General features: G+C 44.5%; 1 protein-coding gene across 4 annotated transcripts in view; it reads left to right on the top strand.

Moving 5' to 3' along the window:
* Nucleotides 1-20,938, top strand: part of LOC140395181 (phosphatidylinositol 4-phosphate 5-kinase type-1 gamma-like) — a 176,700-nt gene that overhangs the window by 128,530 nt on the left and 27,232 nt on the right. For all 4 annotated transcript variants that reach the window (XM_072482690.1, XM_072482691.1, XM_072482693.1 and 1 more), the window contains one exon: nucleotides 9,238-9,360. In XM_072482690.1, the coding sequence (XP_072338791.1) occupies nucleotides 9,238-9,360 (123 nt within the window). The remainder of the gene's footprint in view (nucleotides 1-9,237; nucleotides 9,361-20,938) is intronic.

The following is a 20,938-nucleotide window of genomic DNA, read 5'->3' on the forward strand; positions in this document are numbered from 1 at the left end:
TAATTCTTTCATTACTTTTAAGATATTAATTCAATTTTCTTTAAAGTAAAATGTTCTATTACCTGAAATCCCTTCAACTAAAAGGCGCCCCTCTGAATCTGTTTAAAGTTTTCCATAGCCTGCACCCTTTGAAGGGACCAAAGCTGAAATTCTATATATACTATACCTCGCATTTATATAGTGCTTGACCAAGATCTTACAGGGGGAAAGTATATTATGTTTTGTTATAAATTAATTGCCCTGGCAGTATATTCTATATCTTATTTTCTTTTGAATTAGTCTTGCAGTACTGGACACATACTTTCAATGACTCTTGCATCTTCCAGATCCTCTTCCCCTTTAACGACCTTGAGTGCCAGTTTATACTCCCTTGCATTTACACTTAGCTAAGAACATTATGCTACACTTAACTATATGAAAATACATTTAAAGGCACAGGCTCATTTCCCAACTACTCTAAGATCCATCTAAAATTTGTTTTCATGGTATGTACATAACTTTAGCCATCTGTAAATTTGCAGATAGAACATACAGTGCAGAAGGAGGCCATTCAGCCCATCGAGTCTGCACTGACCCACTTAAGGCCTCACTTCCACCCTGTCCCAATAACCCCTCCTAACCTTTTGGACACTAAGGGCAATTTAGCAAGGCCAATCCACCTAACCTGCATGTCTTTGGACTGTGGGAGGAAACCGGAGGAATCCCATGCAGACACTGGGAGAACGTGCAGACTCCGCTTCCGGATCATTGGTAAAGTTGAAGAGCAAAGGCTGTAACACCAGATCCCTGTAATGTTCTGTTACCAAATGACTTGTAGAACTGCAATTATTAATAACTACTTTGTCCATGAAAATGCGACTAGTTCCTTATCCAGCCCAAAATCTATATGCCAATCCCATAAGACTCCACCTTGTTTAGTAGATATTGACGTAGCAGTTTTTGTATTTGTATCTAGTTTTTCCAAAAATATTTTTGACAATGTTGTTCTTCCACGAATTTTGCACTTTCCTGAAAGAATACTACCAAGTTTGTGAAATGGGACATTCTTTTCAGGAACTCATGAACAGATCCTTATTAACCCCTTCCAATCTTGGGTGGTAGTACATTATACTTCTATTCCCTTTAATAACTTGCTGATAGCTAAAGTCAAACGAATGGGCCTATGGTTTCCTGATTCTGACATTGGTCATTTTAGATAACAGTTACAATATTGACCTCTCCAGTCCGTGGGAACAATCGCAGACCCAAGTGAACTATTAAATATATAAGCTAATGGCTCTATTTTTTGACCATCCTAGGTCCTATGTTTCTCTCAGTTCCATCAGGGCCAACAGCCCATCTGTTTTGAGAACACCAATTCTAGCTTGGTCTATATTTGCATCTTGACGTTATTTTGGCCAAAGAAAATGGTTCCAGATATCCACGATTATAATTTTGTTAAGAGCATGGAGAAGCTGGGGTTATTTTCCTCAATGCAGAGAAGACTAAGATTTGAAAGCGGCATTTAACATCACAAAAGGTTTAGACAGTCAATAAAGAGGAACTTTCCAGTGACAAAGAGGGTCAACATGATTGGCAAAAGTATCAGAGGCAACATGAGGGAAAACGTTTTGCTCAACAAGAGGTTAGGATTTGAATCTAAGGGCAGCACGGTTAGCCTGCTGCCTCATGGCGCTGAGGTCCCAGTTTCTATCCCGGCTCTGAGTCACTATCCGTGTGGAGTTTACACATTCTCCCAGTGTCTGCGTGGGTTTCACCCCCACAACCCAAAGATGTGCAGGCTAGGTGGATTGGCCACACTAAATTGCCCCTTAATTGGAAAAAATTGAATTGGCACTCTAAATTTTAAAAAAAGGATTTGAATCTACAAGTTAGCTGATGACATGACAGTAGTGGGTTGGATCTTGAACAACGATGAGTCAGAGTACAGGAGGGAGCTAGACAACCTAATGGAGTGGTGCAACAACAACAATCTCTCCGTCAATGTCAGCAAAACTAAAGAGCTGGTCATTGATTTCAGGAAGCAAAGTATCGTATACACCCCTGTCTGCATCAGTGAAACAGAGGTGGATCTGGTTGACAGCTTCAAATTCCTAGGTGTGCACATCACAACAATCTGTCCTGGTCCACCACGTCGACGTCACGATCAAGAAATCATGACAGCGCCGATACTTCCTCAGGAAACTAAGGAAGTTCGGCATATCCACATTGACTCTTACCAATTTTTTTTACAAATGCACTATAGAAAACGTCCCATCTGGCTGCATCACAGCAAGTTATGGCAACTGCTCTGCCCAAGACCGTAAGAAACTACAGAGAGTCGTGAACACAGCTCAGTCCATCACACAAACCCGCATCCCATCTATTGACTCTGACTACACCTCCCACTGCCTTGGGAAAGCGGGCAGCATAATCAAAGATTCCTCCCACCTGGGTTATTTACATCTTCCAACATGTTCCATCAGTGAGGAGATACAAAAGTCTGAGAACACACACCAACAGGTTCAAAAACAGCTTCCCTGCGGTTACCAGACTCCTGAATGACTTTTATCAACTGATCTGATCTCTCCGCACATCTTCTCTACTGAGCAGAACAGCACTCCGTATGCTCACCCGTTGCCTGTGCCTATACAAAGAACAATACAGCACAGGAACAGGTCCTTCGGCCCTCCAAGCCTTCGCGACCATGGTATCTGCCTAAACTAAAGTTGTATGCACTTACGGAGTTCGTATCCTTCCATTCCCACCCTATTCAGATATTTGTCTAGATCAACCTTAAGTGCCGTTACCGTACCTGCTCCCACCACCTCCCCAGGCAGCACGTTCCATATATTTACCACCCTCTGTGTATTTTTTTTAAAACTTGCCTCGTATATCTGTTCTAATCCTTTCCCCACGCACTTTAAACCTATGTCCCCTAGTACTTGACTCTCCAACCCTAGGAAAGAGCATCTGACTATCCACTCTGTCCATGCCACTCATAATCTTGTAGACCTCTATCAGGTCCCCTATGTGTTTACATTGTGTATTTATGTAGGTCCTATGATCTGCCTGGACTGTACACAGAACAATACTTTTCACTGTACCTTGGTACACGTGACAATAAAACAAATTTGTAGTGCACGTCCTGTGAACATGGTGGAAACAGATTCAGTAGTAGCTTTCAAAGGGGTATTGGATCAATGCTTGGAGGAAAAGAATTGCAGGGATATGGGGAAAGAACAGGGACTGTGACTGGTTAATTTGCTGTTCGAAATCCAGCATAGATTAGTTGGAGCAAGTGGTCGGCTGTGACTTAAATTATAACATAAACCCTGTGTTGTACCATTGATAACCCAACATTACAGTTAATAGTGAAGTCTGATACAAAGGAAGCATTTAAAGCGCCTGTCATATCCTGGGACTTCACCTGAATCGGCTGTGTGGAGCTCATACAGTTCAGAATGGATTTCTGGCTTCTAACACCGCTGAAAAGACCGAGCTACTGCTAGAATGCATATCCTGTGCACTTTTTTTCCCCTTTAGTCGTTTCGCTGCTCAATATTGACTTGCATTCAGTTCCCAACTTGGAGACCTGTCTCGTTAATTTTGTTTTGTTTCACCATATTCAGCTCCTTTGATCCTGTGGGCATTAGGTGGCTTCACTTTGACTTTGAAATAATTTCATTTGCTTCATTATTGTTGTTATGTGCAACCAGGGGGACTGCTTGAACAGTGTTGGTTATGTCTGCTACTGGCGTTCCATTTTCAGCACGTTTGGTCTATGATTTACGCTAAAGCTAATATGGTCAGTTTTGCCCAGGTGTTCTCAGCAAGGAGGTCTGATATTAAGGCCACTACAAAAATGGCGTCCAGATCTGTTCCTGCACTGAGGAGTTCTGGCGAGCGGAGCTCCTCTGTGCAGGAAACGGGACTAAGTGTGGCCTCGGCGGGAAACAGCCGGCTGCAAGTGCTCGACACGAGACTCTGTTGCAATTGAGTTAGATCGCGCCCATAGTTTTTAAGTTGCAGTTTCCCATTAGCGCCTTGCTCAGGAGTAGATATTGACCATTTGGGTATCACCGTATTGTGATAAGAAAGAGGCCATCCGCCCATTGTGTCTGCACCGGCTCTTTGAATCTTAGTGCCACTTCTCCCTGTAATGCTGCAAGTTATTCCTTTTCAGATAACAGTCTAATTCACTTTTGAATGCTTCAGTTGAACTGATTGAACACCACAATCTCAGTGCGTTCCAGACCTTAATCACTCATACAAGAAAAGGTTTTTTCTCATATCACTTTTGCTTCCTTTGCATATACTTTAAATCCGTTCCGCCTCATTTTCGATCCTTTCATAAGTGGGAATAGTTTCTCCCTATCTACTCTGTCCAGACCCGTCATAATTTTGAACACCTCTGTTAGACCTCTTCTCAGCCTTTTCTCCAAAGAAAACAATCCTAACTTCTCCAGTATGTCTACATATCTCAACTTCCTCATCCCTGGAACCATTCTCCTGAATTTCTTTCTGTGCTTTCTCGAATGCCTTCACGTCCTTCCAAAAGTGTAGTGCCCAGAGCTGGATGCAATACTCCAGTTGAGGCAGAAGTAATATATTGTACAAGTTCAACATAGCCTCCTTGCTCTTAAACTCGATGCCCCTATTCATTAAGCCTGGATACTGTCTGCTTTATTTACTTATTTAAATTTTTCCAATTAAGGGGCAATTTAGCGTGGCCAATCCACCTCCTCTGCACATCTTTGGGTTGTGGGGGCGAGACCCAGGCAGACACTGGGAGAATGTGCAAATTCTACTCAAAACAGTGACCCGGGATCAAACCCGGGTCCTCGGTGGCGTGAGGCAGCAGTGCATCACTGAGCCACTGTCTGCTTTATTAACTGTTCTCTCAATCTGTCCTACCACCTTCAATGACTTATGCACGTATGTACCCAGGTCCCTCTGCTCCTGCACCCCTTTTAGAGTTGTGCCCTTTATATTTTATGTTCATGTTCTTCCTACCAAAATGAATCACTTCACATTTCTCTGCATTGAACTTCATCTGCCATCTTCATGTTCCACTAACTTGTCCACATCCTTTTGAAGTTCTATTCTTCCCAGTTCACAATGCTTCCAGGTTTCATATCTGCAAATTATGCAATTGTGTCCTATATATCAGAATTCTTGGAAAAGCCATGACAAAACTTCCTCCGGCCTGAAAAACATCCATTAACCACTACTTTCTGTTTCCTGTCACTCAGCCAATTTCATATCTATGTTGCGATTGTCCCTATTATCCATGAGCTATAACTTTGTTCCCAAATCTGTTGTGTGGCCCTGTATCAAATGTCTTTTGGAAGTTCATGTACACCAGATCAACCGCATCGCCCCATCGACTCACTCAATTACCTCCTTGAAAAACTCCCAAGTTTAACATGATTTTCCCTTAAGAAATCCATGTTGTCTTCCCTTAATTAGGTGGCACAGTGGTCAGCACTGCTGCCTCACAGCACCAGGGACCCAGGTTCGATTCCACCTCGGGTGACAGTGTGGAGTTTGTACGTTCTTCCTGTGGCTGCGTGGGTTACTTCTGGGTGCTCCGGTTTCCTCTCACAATTCAAAGATGTACAGGTTAGGTGAATTGGCCATGCTAAATTGCTCCTAGGTGGGGTTATGGGGATAGGGTAGGGGACTGGGCCTAGGTGGGGTGCTCTTTGAGGGTCGGTGCAGACTCGATGGGTCGAATGGCCTCCTTCAGCACTGTAGGGATTCTGTGAATTAACCCACATTTATTTATGTGATCTATTTGTCCTGAACTTTTGTTTTGAGATGTTTTTGAACAAAGTTGCAACATTTGCATTTCTCCAATCCTCTGAACCACCCATGAATCTAAGCAAGACTGAAAAGTTATGACCAGTGTCTCTTTTGCCTTAGTATCCTTTAATGCATCTTATTCCGTCCTGTTGCCATATCAACATTAAGTGCAGAGACATCCTTTTCAGTACCCTTTTTATCGATTTTGAACCTATCTTGTGTTTAAATTGCCTCCTCTTTCACCATGGCCTGGGTAGCATCATCTTCCTTGATAAAGTATAAATTTAATGCCTCAACTATGCTCTCTGCCTCCATTCGTAGATCCCCATTCTCAGCCCCATTTGGCCCTACTCATGCTTTTATCCCACCCTTTTACCATTTATATACCTGTAGAAACCTTTGGGATCTCTTTTATGTTGGCTGCCATTCTCTCATAAAAGCAAATTACTGCGGCTCCTGGAATCTGAAACGAAAGAGAAAATGCTGGAAAATCTCAGCAGGTCTGGCAGCATCAGTAGGGGGAGAAAAGAGCTAACGTTTCGAGTCCGATGACTCTTTGTCAAAGCTTCGACAAAGAGTCATCGGACTCAAAACGTTAGCTCTTTCCTCTCCCTACAGATGCTGCCAGACCTGCTGAGATTTTCCAGCATTTTCTCTTTCGTGCCACTCTCTCTTCCCTTTGCTTCTCTTATTTGCTGTTTCAATTCCCCACTTAACCGTATATATTCTACCTGGTTCTCCATTGTATTATCCACCTAACATCCGTCATAAGCACTTTTTCTTCATTTAAGGTCTATCTCTCTTGCCATCTAGGGAGCTGTTGATTGTTTGCCGAACCTTTCCCTTTGGAGGGGATATACCTTGACTGCCCGAGCTATCTCCTCTTTGAAGATAGCTCATTTTTCAGCTACAGTTTTTCCTCCCAACCTTTGACTCCAATTTATTTGGCCCAGATCTGTTCTCATCGAAGTTGGCTTTCCACCAATTAAATGTTCTTACTCTGAATTGTTCTTTGTCCTTAGCCAGAGCCAGCCTAAACCTTATGATACAATGATCAGTCTGTTATATGTTCTCCTATTCCACTTAGCAAGCGCATTTCATTCCCAAGAACCAGGTCCAACGATACTTCCTTTCTCCTTGCACTGGAAGCATTCTGCTGTAGAAAATTCTCCTGAACCCACTCTAGAAACTCTTGCTCCTCTCTGCCAATTCCACTGATACTGTCCCAGTCCATATTCGGGTAACTGAAGTTTTCCCCCATTAGCTATGTGATCATTTTTGCACCTTTCTATAATTTACTTGCAAGTTTGTTCCTCTATCCTACCATTAGTTGATGCCCCACAGTTGATGGCTGTGCAATGTAATTGAACCTTTTCCTTCTTTGGCTTTTGCCAAATAGATTCTGTCTTGCCTGATCTGGGATATCCTCTTTAGTCACTGCAATGCTATCCTTAATCAATACCACTAACCTTCTCCCTTTTTCTTCCTTTTCTACATACCTGTATCCAGGAATATTTAACAACCAGTCCTACCTTTCTTTGAGCCAGGTCTCTGTTATAGCCACAACACCATATTTCCACTTGGTAATGTACGCCTGTAACTCCCCAATCTTATTTGTCACACTCCAGGCATTCACATAATGCTCCGTAACCCTGAGGTCTTTAACCTCTACCGTTTAATCTCTACCTATTAACTTACTATTCACTAGTCTTGTGCTATATATCTCTCCTCGTATTCTGTGCACCTTGGCATTCCCCTTTGATATCATTTGCTGGTTCCAACACCCCTGCCAAATTAACTTAAGTCTTCCCCAATTGCGGTAGCAAAACATCCTGCAAGGAAGTTGGTCCTGGCTCTATTTGGGTGCCACCTGTGGTGTAAGCAATAATTAGATGGCTGGTGGTGCGACCTCAAACCAGCAGGTGGCAGTACAGACACACTATGCAGTCTCAAGACAGTGGTCATGTGATAAGACACTCCCAATATAAGTGGGGGTACATCCGCTCCCAAAGGGATGGTTGTAAGACGTACAAGTGGACAGATGTGCCTAGGTGTAGTTCCATGGAAGTACAAAGGAACTCCATGATAGCTTGCTCTGTAACAGATCAATATCTTGCCACGTGTGATTCAATAAGGATCCTGGTTTGGACAAGACTGTAGTCATTTGGTAGATTCCTTGCTAGACATCGAACACCAAACACAATACAGCCTACCCGGATTGCACAGCTCCAATCATCCCCAGAGCTGGTCCCAATGTCCCAAGAGTCTAAAGCCCTCCATCCCTGTGCCATATTTTCAACCACATATGCATCTGCTTTATTCTCTTATTTCTATACTCACTTGCGCATGGTACTGGAAGTAGTCTGAAGATTACTATTTTTGAAGTCTTGATTGCTAATTTCATACTTGTCTCTTTAAATTCTGACTGCAGGACTATATTCTTTTTGCCTACGTCACCTGTACCAATGTGGTCCAGAGCTATTAAATGTTCCCCCTTCCCACTCAATGCTCAGCAGCTGTTCAGTGACATCCTTGACCCTGGCATTAGTGAAGCAAAGCACCATCCTGGATTCACATCTGTGCTTGCAGAAATGCTCATCTATTCCTGTCTCAAACCACCTGTCACTATTGCTTTTCCAGTCTTCCTTGTATCTCCCTGTACAGCTAAACCACCCCTGGTGCAATAAACTTGGCTGCTGGCTTCACGCCCCAGATGAAGCATCATTCTTATCAGTATTCCGAACTGAATATTGTTTGGTGAGGCGGATGCACTTGAGACTCGCCTGCCTATTCATTTTTGACTGTCTGATAGTCACCCATTCCTCCTCTCTTAAGCTGCGGGTGACTATATCTATAAATGTGCTATACACAACTTTATTGATGCACTGCAGTAACCCCAGCTGTTGCCCAAGTTCTGAAACCTGGAGCTCAACATGCTGCAACCGACAGCACCTCCTGCACAAATGATTATCCAGGACGCAGCAAGTGTTCTGGAGTTCCCACACATCACAGGATGTGCACTCTAGCAGTTGGAGCATCCCTACCACTCCTTTGTTTATTAATAATCTTGTTACTGCTAATAAACCATATTACTGTTCAGAAACCTTGCTAATACTTATAAGCCCTAGTCCTTAATACACTTTACTAGTGGTGATAAATCTTTCTTAAGAATAGAAAATGAGACTCATCAGCTAACAAGTGAGTACACTATCCTGAGGCTGTCCTCGTCCAACATCCAGATGTGTACGTCTGGCATTAGTTCCTGCTTAGTGATCAAAAATTGAGCCCCCAAGCTGTTCAACCCAGCCAACCACTCTCCCACTTCTGGGATTTAAAATTTGTATAACTTCGTTTCACACTGATTTTACCAGTTGAGTTCATAGGGAAGTGAGATTTAGAATGCAAGAATACAGTCTTTTTTGTCTGTTTAAATACACTGTCTGCTCCTAGGTCTGATGAGATAGTCACGGAAGCTGACTTGCAGCAGATCACAGTTGAGCTGGAAGCGAAATCCAGCAACGAGACTGAGGCAACAGCTGAGGAACAATCGGAGGAAGAGGAGGAGAATAAAACGTTAGTGTGTGTTTATTGGGGATTTCCCAGTGTCATAATTGTGTTCAGTATAACAATATTCACATTCATGTCTAACTTCCAATGTTGAGCATTTTCCGATCAATTAGCTTTTGTGGAACCATCTCCTAGCTCATTAACAGCTTACTTAAGGAAAAAGATAAAACCTTTTTGAAAGTTAAGTTAATGCATGTCCTTGGTTGATACTGGGTTAGAAAAGGAATACAGATTTCCTTTTAAATGGGCGCAGGAACGAAGACTAAGTTAGTCAAGAATGTTTATTGTAAGGTAATCTCTCTCGATATTGGTTAAAGCAAAATAAGGCTGGCTTTTATTTTTTTCTGAATTCGGGTCAGGACAGTGAACCTCCTCCCCAATGAAACTAGGAAATTTCTCCTAAAATGACGCAGGCAAGAGTCTTGTCCCCTCATATAAAGACAAGCCATTCAGGAACACATCTTCAAATATCCTATGGCTGAATTGTCTTTTATCTTTGCACATTCTTATGCTTGTTTTTCCCATGTTTTAAAAAAAAAAAAAAATTATGTGAACAGGACTTTGGCTGGAACAAAACTTTTTAAAGACACATTTGAAATTAAATTACTTTATTTGTTCATGTGATGTAGAACTACTGAAAAGGGGACGGCACAGAGAAGCAGTGGTTAGCACTGCTTCCTCACGGCGCTGAGGACACTGGTTCGATCCCGGCCCCGGGTCACTGTCCTTGTGGAGTTTACGCATTCTCCCTGTGTCTGGGTGGGTCTCATCCCCACAACCCAAAGATGTGCAAGATAGATGGTTTGGCCACGCTAAAATTGCCTCTTGGAAAACACGAATTGGGTACTCTAAATTTTTTAAAAATAAGAACTACTGGAAAATTCAATATTTATTGCTCATCCTATTGACTTGAGAAGGTGGAATGGGCCATCACCTTGAACCGCTGCAGTCTGTGTTGTAGCCATCTGAGATGGCCACCTGCAAAGGACCATGGGAATTGTGGCCAACCCAGGACTCAGACAGATACAGAGCTTCTGTGTATTTGAAACGCAGGTAGTGGACTTGATCGAAACCCCTGCTCGTTTGCATTCTAATGGCCCATTTCCCCAGAACTATAGGACGGCACTCAAGAAACCGATCAGGCACACACTGATCGGTGCCACTCCCTTTACGAGAGCTCAACTGCCAAGGTCAATGACCGCTAAGGACCCGCCCAGCCACCAAGGCACCCGCCCCTTTATTGGCCAGAGTCGAAGGCAGTGATCGAAGCCCTGTCGAACTATTTGGTCCAAGATCGAGGACCGCCCCAAAGAGCGTGAAATCCCAGAGGGATAAAAGGGGACACAGCCATGTATTCTGCCTCCTTTTGGACCAGTCCTGTGCCAGCCTCTTTTGAATCCGGCCTGTGCCAGCCCAACTGTAGCATCATGACCAGACAGCCAAGTACAAGACCAACGATCGCTACCTGACGGATGAGCCCAGTAGAGACAGAGCCACTTCTTCAAACCAGCCACGTGAGATCAAGATAAAGGCCGTATCCACTTGCACAGTGCCGGTCGCCTGAAGTTAAGTATAGGTCATTGTATTTGATAGGTGTAGTTTAACTTGTGATATATTGTGCTTGCATGTCGATGTAACCCTTGTGTGTAAATAAACCATCTTTGAACTTGAACTGACTAACTGGTGTGTGGTCATTTGACTGATATACGGGAAAGCCTTGTGGTTCAGTAAGAGAAACAGAAACACCCACAGTATTGGTGACGCTGTTGGGACATAACATCATATCATTAAAAAGAGCCTCAGTATCATATTGTCGACTCTAAAGAGCAACATTATTGGTGACGCTCGTGGGATGGTATTCCATTAAAAAGAGGAACAGTGTTCTATAGGTATACCCATAGTGCTATTGTGTAGGAGATTCAATATTTTGACCCAGCAATGATAAAGGAAAGGGTGACACTGTGGTGCAGTAGTTAGCACTGCTGCCTCATGGTGCCGAGAACCCGGGTTTGATCCCAGCCCCGGGTCACTGTCGTGTGTAGTTTGCACATTATCACCGTGTCTGCATGGGTCTCACCCCCACAACCCAAAAGATGTGCAGGTTACATGGATTGGCCACACAAAACTGCCCCTTAATTGGAAAAAAAATTATTGGGTACTCTATATAACATTTTTAAAAATAAAAAAATGATCAGGAATAGTTTCAAGTCAGAATGTGATTTGGAGGGGAACTTGCAAGTGTGGTTGTCCCATATACCTGCTGTTCTTGTGTTCAAGGTGTAGAGACTGCAGGTTTGGAACATGCTGTTGAAGAAACCTTGGCAATTTTCTGCAGTGATCTTATAGATGCCACACGCTTCAGCCATGGTAATCTGGTGGTGGATGAGGGCAGCACGGTGGCGCAGTGGGTTAGCAATGCTGCCTCACGGCGCCGAGGTCCCAGGTTCGATCCCGGCTCTGGGTCACTGTCTGTGTGGAGTTTGTACATCCTCCCCGTGTTTGCGTCCCCACAATCCAAAGATGTGCAGGCTAGGTGGATTGAACATGCTAAATTGCCCCTTAATTGGAAAAAATGAATTGGGTACTCTAAATTTTTTAAATTAAAAAAAAAAAAAAAAAAAATTCTGGTGGTGGATGGGGTGAATGTTTAAGGTGTATGGGGGAACACTTAAGGAGACTGCTTTGACCTGGATGGCAATCAGCTGACTGAATATTGTTGGTGCTGAATTCTTCCAGGCAAGTGGAGAGTATTCCATCAAACTCCTGGCATGTGCCTTGTAGATGGCAGACAGGATTTTGGGAGTCTGGAGTTGAGTTACTCACTGCAGAATACTCAACCTCTGACTTGCTTTTGTAACCATGGTATTTATGTGGCCGATCCAGTTCAGTTTCTCACCCAGGTTGCTAATGGGGTTTCAGTGAAAGTAATGCTATTGAATGTTGGTGAGATGTGAGATGGTCACGACGTGGAACTTGTGTGCTGTGCATGTTACTTACCGCATATCAGCCAAGCCTGGATTTCATTCATATTTTGCTGCATGAGGGCACAGATTACTTTATTATGTAAAGAGTTGCAAATGGAACTGAACACTGCAATCATCAGTAAACATTCCCATTTCTGACATGATGGAGGGAAGGCCATTGATAAAGAAGCTGACGATGGTAGCGGCTCAGATACTGCCCTGAGGAGTTCTTGCAATAATGTCCTGTGACAGACAACAACCACATCCGTCTTCCATTATGTTAGGTGTGGCTCAAGCCTGTGGAGAATTGTCTTCCAATTCCCATTGATTTCAATGCCACTATGGCTCATTGATGCCCTACTTGGTCAAATGTTGCCTTGATGTCAAAGGTAATCACTTTAACCTTGCCTCTTGAGTTCAGCTCTTTGTCCATGTTTCGAGTAAGGTTGTAAATGCGGTTTAGAGATAAGTGGAAGCCAGGAAGCCAAATGGAGCATTGGTGTGTAAGTGCTTCTTTGTTCCCACTGTTGACAACACTTCTCTGATGATGAAGTGTTGACTGATGGGGCGATAATTGGCTAGATTGGATTTGCCCTGCTTCTTACTGACAGGTAAATTTTCCACTTTGTTTGATAGATGCCAGTGTTATAACTGTGGTGGAGCACGGTAGCATTGTGGATAGCACAATTGCTTCACAGCTCCAGGGTCCCAGATTCTATTCCGGCTTGGGTCACTGCCTGTGCGGAGTCTGCACATCCTCCCCGTGTGTGCGTGGGTTTGCTCCGGGTGCTCCGGTTTCCTCCCACAGTCCAAAGATGTGCAGGTTAGGTGGATTGGCCATGATAAATTGCCCTTAGTGTCCATAATTGCCCTTAGTGTTGGGTGGGGTTGCTGGGTTATGGAGATAGGGTGGAGGTGTTGACCTTGATAGGGTGCTCTTTCCAAGAGCCGGTGCAGACTCGATGGGCTGAATGGCCTCCTTCTGCACTGTAAATTCTGTGATAATCTTTGATAAACTTGGCTAATGGTGTAGCTAGTTCTGATGCGCAAGTGTTTAACAGTCTAAACAGGATGTTGTCAGGACCCATAGCCATTGCTGTATATAGTACCGTCAGCCATTTCTTGATATCACTTGGAATGAATCATCTTTGCTAAAGACTGACATACATAATGCTGGTGACCTTGGAAAGGACCATGATGAATCATCCACTTGGCACTTTGGTTGAAGATGGTTGTAAATGCTATCCTCTTTCCTTTTCATTTGCTGGACTTTGCCTTCATTGATGGGGATGTTCTTGAGCATCTGCCGCCTCTTAATCGTTTCATTGTCCAGCACAAGTTGATATGATAGGACTACCGAACCTAGATTTAACCTGGGGATTACTTAGCTCTGTCTTTCTGTTTCTGCTTTAGCACACATGTAATCCTGTGTTAGACTGTATAGGATAGAGGATTGGTAAATGGACAGGAAGTAAATAGTGGGCATAAATGGGGCATTTTTAAGTGGGCAGCTGTGACTAGTGAAGTGCCGCAAAGATCAAAGTGCTGGGGCCTCAGCTATTTACAACCTATATTAATGACTTGCAAGAAGAGACTAGGAGCATTGTTATCCAGGTTTGCTGATAGCTGGGTGGAAATGTAATCTGTGAAGAGGACACAGGCTGCAAAGAGCTATAGACAGGTTAAGTGAGTTGGCAACAAGATGGCAGATGGAGTGTAATGTAGGGAAGTATGAAATTATTTACTTTAGTCATAGAATAGAAAAGCAGAATAGTTTTTAAAATGTGTGTAAGCACAATAGACTTGGGTGTGCTTGTATAAGGATTTTAGAAATTAAGTATGCAAGTGTAACCAGCAATTAGGAAGGCAAATGGCATGTTGGCCTTTATTGCAAGTGGTTTGGAGTACAGGAATAAAATCATGCTACAGTTGTACAGGGCTTTGATTAAACCACACCCGTGTGCAGTTTTGGTCTACATATTGAAGAAAGGATTTATCTGCTTTGGAGGTGGTATATTGGAAATTCCCTGGGATGGAATTATCTTGTGCTGAGACATTGAGTAAATTGGGCCTATATTCTCTGGAGTTTTGAAGAATGAGAGGTGATCTCATTGAAACATAAAGGGTTCATAAAAGGAACATACAAGCAGGGGTTTGATAGGGTAGAAGTTGAGAGATTGATGCTGGAAGAGCAATTGAGGACTCTGGGTCTGTACACGTTGGAGTTTAGAAAGATATGGGGGGATCTTATTGAACTTACAGGATACTGAGAGGCCGAGATAGAGTGGTCATGGAGAGGATGTTTCGACCAGTAGGAAAAACTAGAACCCGAGGGCACAGCCTCAGACTGAAGGGACGATCCTTTAAAACAGAGATGAGGAGGAACTTCTTCAGCCAGAGGGTGGTGAATCTCTGGAACTTCTTGCCTCCGAAGGCTGTGGAGGCCAAATCACGGAATGTCTTCAAGACAGAGATCGGGGGTTATGGGAGAAGACCGGAGAATGGGGATGAGAAACATATCAGCCATGATTAAATGGCGGAGCAGACTTGATGAGCTGAATGACCTAATTCTGCTCCTATGTCTTATAGTCTCATGATTTCCATTGGTGAAGGAATGTGAAACGCAAGGGCAGTCTCAAGCTAAGGGACCAATCATTTAGGACTGAAATGAGGTGAAATTACTTTGTTCAAAGGGTTGTGAATCATTAGAATTCTCTACCCCAGAGGGTTGTGATGCTCCATCGTTGAATATATTAAAGCTGAAATAGACATTTTTGGTGTCTCTAAATGAAGCATTTTGGGGAGCTGGTAGGATAAGTGGAGTTGAAACCCAAGATTAGCCATGATTGTATTGAATGGCGGAGCAGGCTCGACAGGCCATATGGTCTACTCCTATTTCTTGTTCTTGTGTTGTAACTTCAAGTTGGCACCGCTCTTTTTAAAAAAAAAAAAAAAAAATTAATAACTGGTGTTACTCCAAACATATATCCAACACTCATTGAACCCGGATTAATCCCCTGGCTTGATGGTACATGTGACTCCAGACCCACAGCAAGGTGGTTGACTCTTAATTGCCCTCACGGGTGGGCAATAAATTCAGGCCCTGCCAGCGACACCCACGTCCCATGAACAAATAAAAGCAAATCAACATTAATTCCTGAGGAATGCCACTCATCATTTAAGAATCTTGAATCTGCGTGGATATCCATTAAATGTATATTTTTATACTCATTCTCCCCTTGTCTGCGTGGGTCTCACCTCCACAACCCAAAGATGTGCAGGGTAGGTGGGTTGGCCATGCTAAATTGTTCCTTAATTGGAATTTTAAAAAAATATATCTATTTTTATACTGACAATTAATTGTTATTATCAATAGGATGTAGAGCTTTATATATTACTATTGCAGAAAGAAGTAAAATCTTGATTTTCTTTTTGTATTTGTGTGATCCTGTTTGCTTTCCGATTGGCCTAATTTAAGCATGTGTCACATACCTTGGCTAATCAGATCCCAGAATCATAAAGGGCAACAAAGACTTAGGATCATGGAAAGATTACTCCGAGGAAGGCCTCTTGGTCCATCATGTCTCTCTCTGTTCTCTGGTAGAACAAATCACCTCCTTCTTACCCAGAGCTCTGCAAAATGTAAACTATTCCCTTTTTAGGAAAAATATGTACTTTTTCTCGGCAACATCTCCCCAGTGGGGAATTGAAGCCACCAGACTCTTGCATGTCAATCGGGGATATAAAAAACAATTATATAAGGAGTAAATATATTTGTGTGCTCTACTCTATTATTTTGTTGCTGCTTAGTTTACACACTATTCAATTAAATGTTCCTCCACCTGACCCAACTTGACTCTTCAACTTCTCTGAACTGACTTTTCAGCCTTCTTGCTAGCTGCCAGCCTGACTCTTCATTCTTGCCACATGCACCCACCAACTCTGAATCTGCTTCTCTCTTGACCTGTGAGCAAAACTGTGGGAGCGATGTTACTGTTTCTAATTTGTTCAAAATAACATTCACTCAAATTCGGTGATATGAGTGTGCCTGCAGTCCTTTTTTCTTGTTGTATCCAGTTACAAGATTCAAAAATCTGACCCAATTGGGATTTTCTAGCATGCCAGTAAACTTTACATCGGCAGGTCAAACCGTAATGCATACTGTTGATGAGCCACTGGACATGTTTAAAGCATTGGAACTAATTACACTCAACAAATATGGAAAAAAGAATTGACGACTTCCTGTGGCGGACATCGAGTGAGTGGCCAAACACAGGGAAGCTCCAGCTCGAAGGCGTGAATTTGAGCACTTTTTACCCGAAAATGGGAGAATTTTGACCGGAAAGTGTAGTTGAGGAGAAGTTCACCCCGGGAGTGGCATATCTATTGGTTATCAGACCCTGCAGTAGAAGGTTAAAGACCTGGCCAAGGAATTGGAAGAGACCTGTGGCGCAGCAACAAATTTTGGCACAGCAACAATTGGAAAGATGACGGAGTGGGAAAGGTCGTTGCATGTTGGAAAACCTCTGATGGAGCAGCTGATGGTGTTAATCAAAGAGGAGTTCTGCCAACAAAGAACGGAGTTGCAGAAAGACCAATCGAAGGAGCGTTTGCACCCCCGAAAGGCTCGATGGAGAGAGTCGAGAAGTGCTCAAGAGGCACAGGTGTCGCAGAGCCGGGAGATGGAGAGGGTGATGTCTGACCATAATGATCGGATGGTGGCATTGGAAGCGGAGGTGGGGCTCCTGAGGGACCTTTGCAAGTCGTTAAGAGTAAAGGTAGAAGAGTAGGAGAACAGATCTAGAAGGCAGAATTGTGTATCATCTGCCCGCCTGAAGGTGTGGAAAGCACGAGTGCTACGAGATGCGTCTTGAGGATGCAGGCGGGGCTGGTGGAGGAGGGGTTGCTGGACAAGGCCCCAGTGCATAAGTCTCTAAGACAGAAACCAAGAGCGGGGGAGCCGCTGCGGGCATGATTGTACGGCTCCTCAAGTTTGTGGAAAAGGAAAAGTTACTGCAGTGGGCCAGGGGGAAACAGAACTGCGAATGGGAAGGGAACAAGGTTCGAATATACCAGGACATTGAAGCGGAGCTGGCGAAAAGGCATGCTGGGTTTAACACGGCCAAGGCTATTGACGGCAGATCCAGTTTGGGGTGCTGTATCGGGTGAAACAGTGCGTGACCTTTGAAGGCCTGGAGTATAATTTTGAAACCCCAGAGGATGCCAATGACTTTATTAAAGAACATAAACTGGGAGGGGAACTGAACTTTGATGGAAGACTGAGGAGTTGGCACAATGGAGTTTGGAGGACACAGGTAATGTGAGGGGGGAGTTTTTCTTATCAGGTGGGGGGGATTTCAATATAGTGGTACCTATTTTTCAATATAGTGGTACCCCCCCCCCCCAACGTACTGCCACCTGTGTTGGTGTTTATTTTTTGGAGGAGGTGACCTGTGGTTTTGGATGTGCCTTTGTTTGGGTGGGGGAGCATGAAGTCCACAGGGAGCCATTTACACAGATCAAGGAGGAAAGGGAGGGGGTGCGAAGAGGAGCCTTCGGCCATGAGCTGCCATGCTGGCAGGTAGTGCTGGTGACCGGAGGTGAGGTGGGGAAGAATGCCGTGAGGGTTGCCAAGTTTTGGGGGGTTTGGGGGGGGGGGGGGGAGGGAGAGTGAGGAGGGAGTTGCGACATGGCAGTGTTGGAGGGAAGTGTGGTCATGGACGGAGAAGGGGGCCACCTTGGATGGGCCCAGTTTAGGGTGAAATTAAAGGGGACAGAATTAAGCAGCACAGTGTCGCTGTGGTTAGCACTGCTGCCTCGCTGCGCCGAGGTCCCAGGTTCGATTCAGGCCCTGGGTCACTGTCCGTGTGGAGTTTACACATTCTCCATCTGTGTTTGCTTGGGTTTCACCCCCACAACCCAAAGATGCGCAGGGTAGATGGATTGGCCATGCTAAATTGCCCCTTAATTGGAAAAAATTAATTGGGTACTCTAAATTTATATTTAAATAAAGGGACCAAATTGGGAGGGGAGTGGAGGCGCAAGCCCCCTGTCAGGCTCATAACATGGAACGTACAGGGGATGAATGGGCTGGTGAAGGGAGCTCTGGTCTTTGCACATTTGAGAAGGCGGGGATGGTCTTTCTGCAGGAGTAGCACCTCCGAGTGAGGGATCAGGTTCAGTTAAGAATGGGATGGGTGGGTCAGTTATTCCACTTGGGGTTTCACTTGACGTCGCAGGGGGTGGCCATTCTGTTGAGTAAAAAGACGGTGTTTGTAAGTGTCTGGGAAGTGCAGGATCTAGGTGGGAGATACGGGATGATGAGGGGATGCCAGTGGTGCTAGTGAGTGTGTATGCGCCGAATTCGGACGACGTGGGGTTCTTGAGGGGGCTGCTGGGAGCGATTCCGAACTTGGGCCACACATCAGTTGATCATGGGAGTGGATTTTAGTTGTGTGCTGGGGCTAAGGGTGAACAGATCAAGCCCCAGGTCAAAGGGAAGGCTGCGGATGGTGAAGGAGCTGGAAGGGTTTATGGAACGGCTGGGTATGATGGACCTGTGGGGGTTTAAGAACCCGGAAGAGGGAGACTACATCTCGCACATGTACAAGGTATACTCCAGAATCAATTTTTTTATACTGAGCCGGGAGGTGTTGGTGGGGATAGTAGGGGCAGAGTACATGGGAATTGTAATCTAGCACCACGCGCTGCACTGGCTGGAGGTTCGACTTTAGCTCGAGGCAGGAATAGAGGCTGGGATGGAGGCTAGACTTGGTGCTGTTAGTGGACAAGGGGTTCTGCGACAAGGAGTAAGGATAATGTGGAGTTGAAGCAAATTGGGGCTAATTTAGGGGTGTTGCCATTTAGGGTGGTTTAGGTATCTGGGGATCCAATTGACTGGGGAGTTGGCAACATTGCACAAGTGGAACTGAACAAATTTGGTGGAGGAGATAAAGGAGGACTTTAGGAGATAGGATACGCTACACCTGACACTGGCGGGGGGAGGGTCAAAGTGGTGAAAATTAACTTCCTGCCAAGGTTCCGATTCGTATTCCAGACTCTCCCGATCTTTATTCCAAAGGCCTTTTTCCAGAGTTTATATGGGCAAGGAAGGTGCCAAGGGTAAGGAGGGCCATGCTGCAGAAGCGGAACGGGGGTTTGGTGTTACCGAACCTGCTGCACTGCTATTGGGCAGCGAATGTGGAAAAAGTGAGGCTGTGGTGGGAAGGAGAGGAGTTAGAATGAGTTAGGATGGAGGAAGAGTTCCAGCATGAGGACCATGGTGACAGCGGCATTACCGCTGGAACCAAGAAGATATGCGGAGAACCCGGTTGTACAGTCCATGATTAGGGTATTCAACTGACCGAGGAGACAGTTTAGGACGAAGGGGGATGTCGGTGTCAACACTGTTGTGTGAGAACCGCGGGTTCAAACCGGGGGAGACGGATGGTATGCACAGAAGATTGAGAGGTGGGGTTGGTGAGGACGAGGGATTTATATTTGGTGGAGAGGTTCGCAAGTTTGGAAGAGCTGCAGGAGAGGGTAGAGCTCCCGAAGGGAAGTGAATGTAGGTATTTACAAGGAGGGACTTCACAAGGAAGGTGTGGAAAGTGATTCCCATTTGGAACGGTTGCTGCTTCCGGATGTGGAAGGGGAGGAATGGTGATGTGTACGGGTGGCTAGGGGAGCAGGGGGGAGCACAAGTGGTGAGGTTCAAGGAGAAATGGGAAGAGAAGTTTTTTTTGGGGGGGGAAAGAGATAGGTTGTAGTGTGTGGAGTGAGGCGCTGCGCAGGGTGAATTCGACCTTGCGTGTGAGGATGAGTTTGATAGAGTTGAAGATGGTACACATGACTCGGGGGAGGATGAGTGGGTTCTTCTCGGGAGTGGCAGGTGAGTGTCATAAGTGTGGGTGAGGGCCAGCAAACCACGCACATATGTTTTGGGGCTGTGAGAAGTTGGAGAGATGCTGGGTGGGAGTGTTTGGGACGTTGGCAAAGATTGTGGGGGTGGAGGTCAGGCAGGACCCTTTGGTGGCGATTTTTTGAGTATTGGAAATGCCAGAGCTGATGGAGGGGAGGAAGGCAGATGTGCATGGCCTTCGCCTCTGGTTGCCCGGCGAAGAATTTTGCTGGAATGACGGTCGACAATGCTGCCGAGGGTGGCGGCCTGGCTAGGGGACCTGTGCAACGTCTCTGGTTGGAGAAGATTAAGTTTGAATTGAAGGGTTCAGCGGAGGGCTTTGAGGCACGGTGGGACTTGTTCGTGACCATGTTTGAGGAATTGTTAGTTGGGGGGAGGGGGTAAAAAAGGGGACAGACTGTAAAATTGTGTTGGGGATAATATTCCCCAGATTATTTATGTTTTTGTATTTTTGAAAATGTTTGGAATAAAATACATTTAAAAAAAAATTGACGTCCATTTTACGATCTGTCTTTCGTTTATTCTTCACATCTAACAGCTTATTCATTTACACCTTCCTTTACAATGCACCTAGTATTAAATTATTGAATTGAAAAGAGTTTATCTTAAATAATAGACAAAGATTTTTTCTGGACATATATTAAATCTAGCTCAATGTTAATAAATTAATCTCATTCAGTATCAAACTTGATATGTTAGT

The sequence above is a fragment of the Scyliorhinus torazame genome, chromosome 18, assembly GCF_047496885.1.
Source record: "Scyliorhinus torazame isolate Kashiwa2021f chromosome 18, sScyTor2.1, whole genome shotgun sequence".
NCBI lineage: Eukaryota > Metazoa > Chordata > Chondrichthyes > Carcharhiniformes > Scyliorhinidae > Scyliorhinus > Scyliorhinus torazame.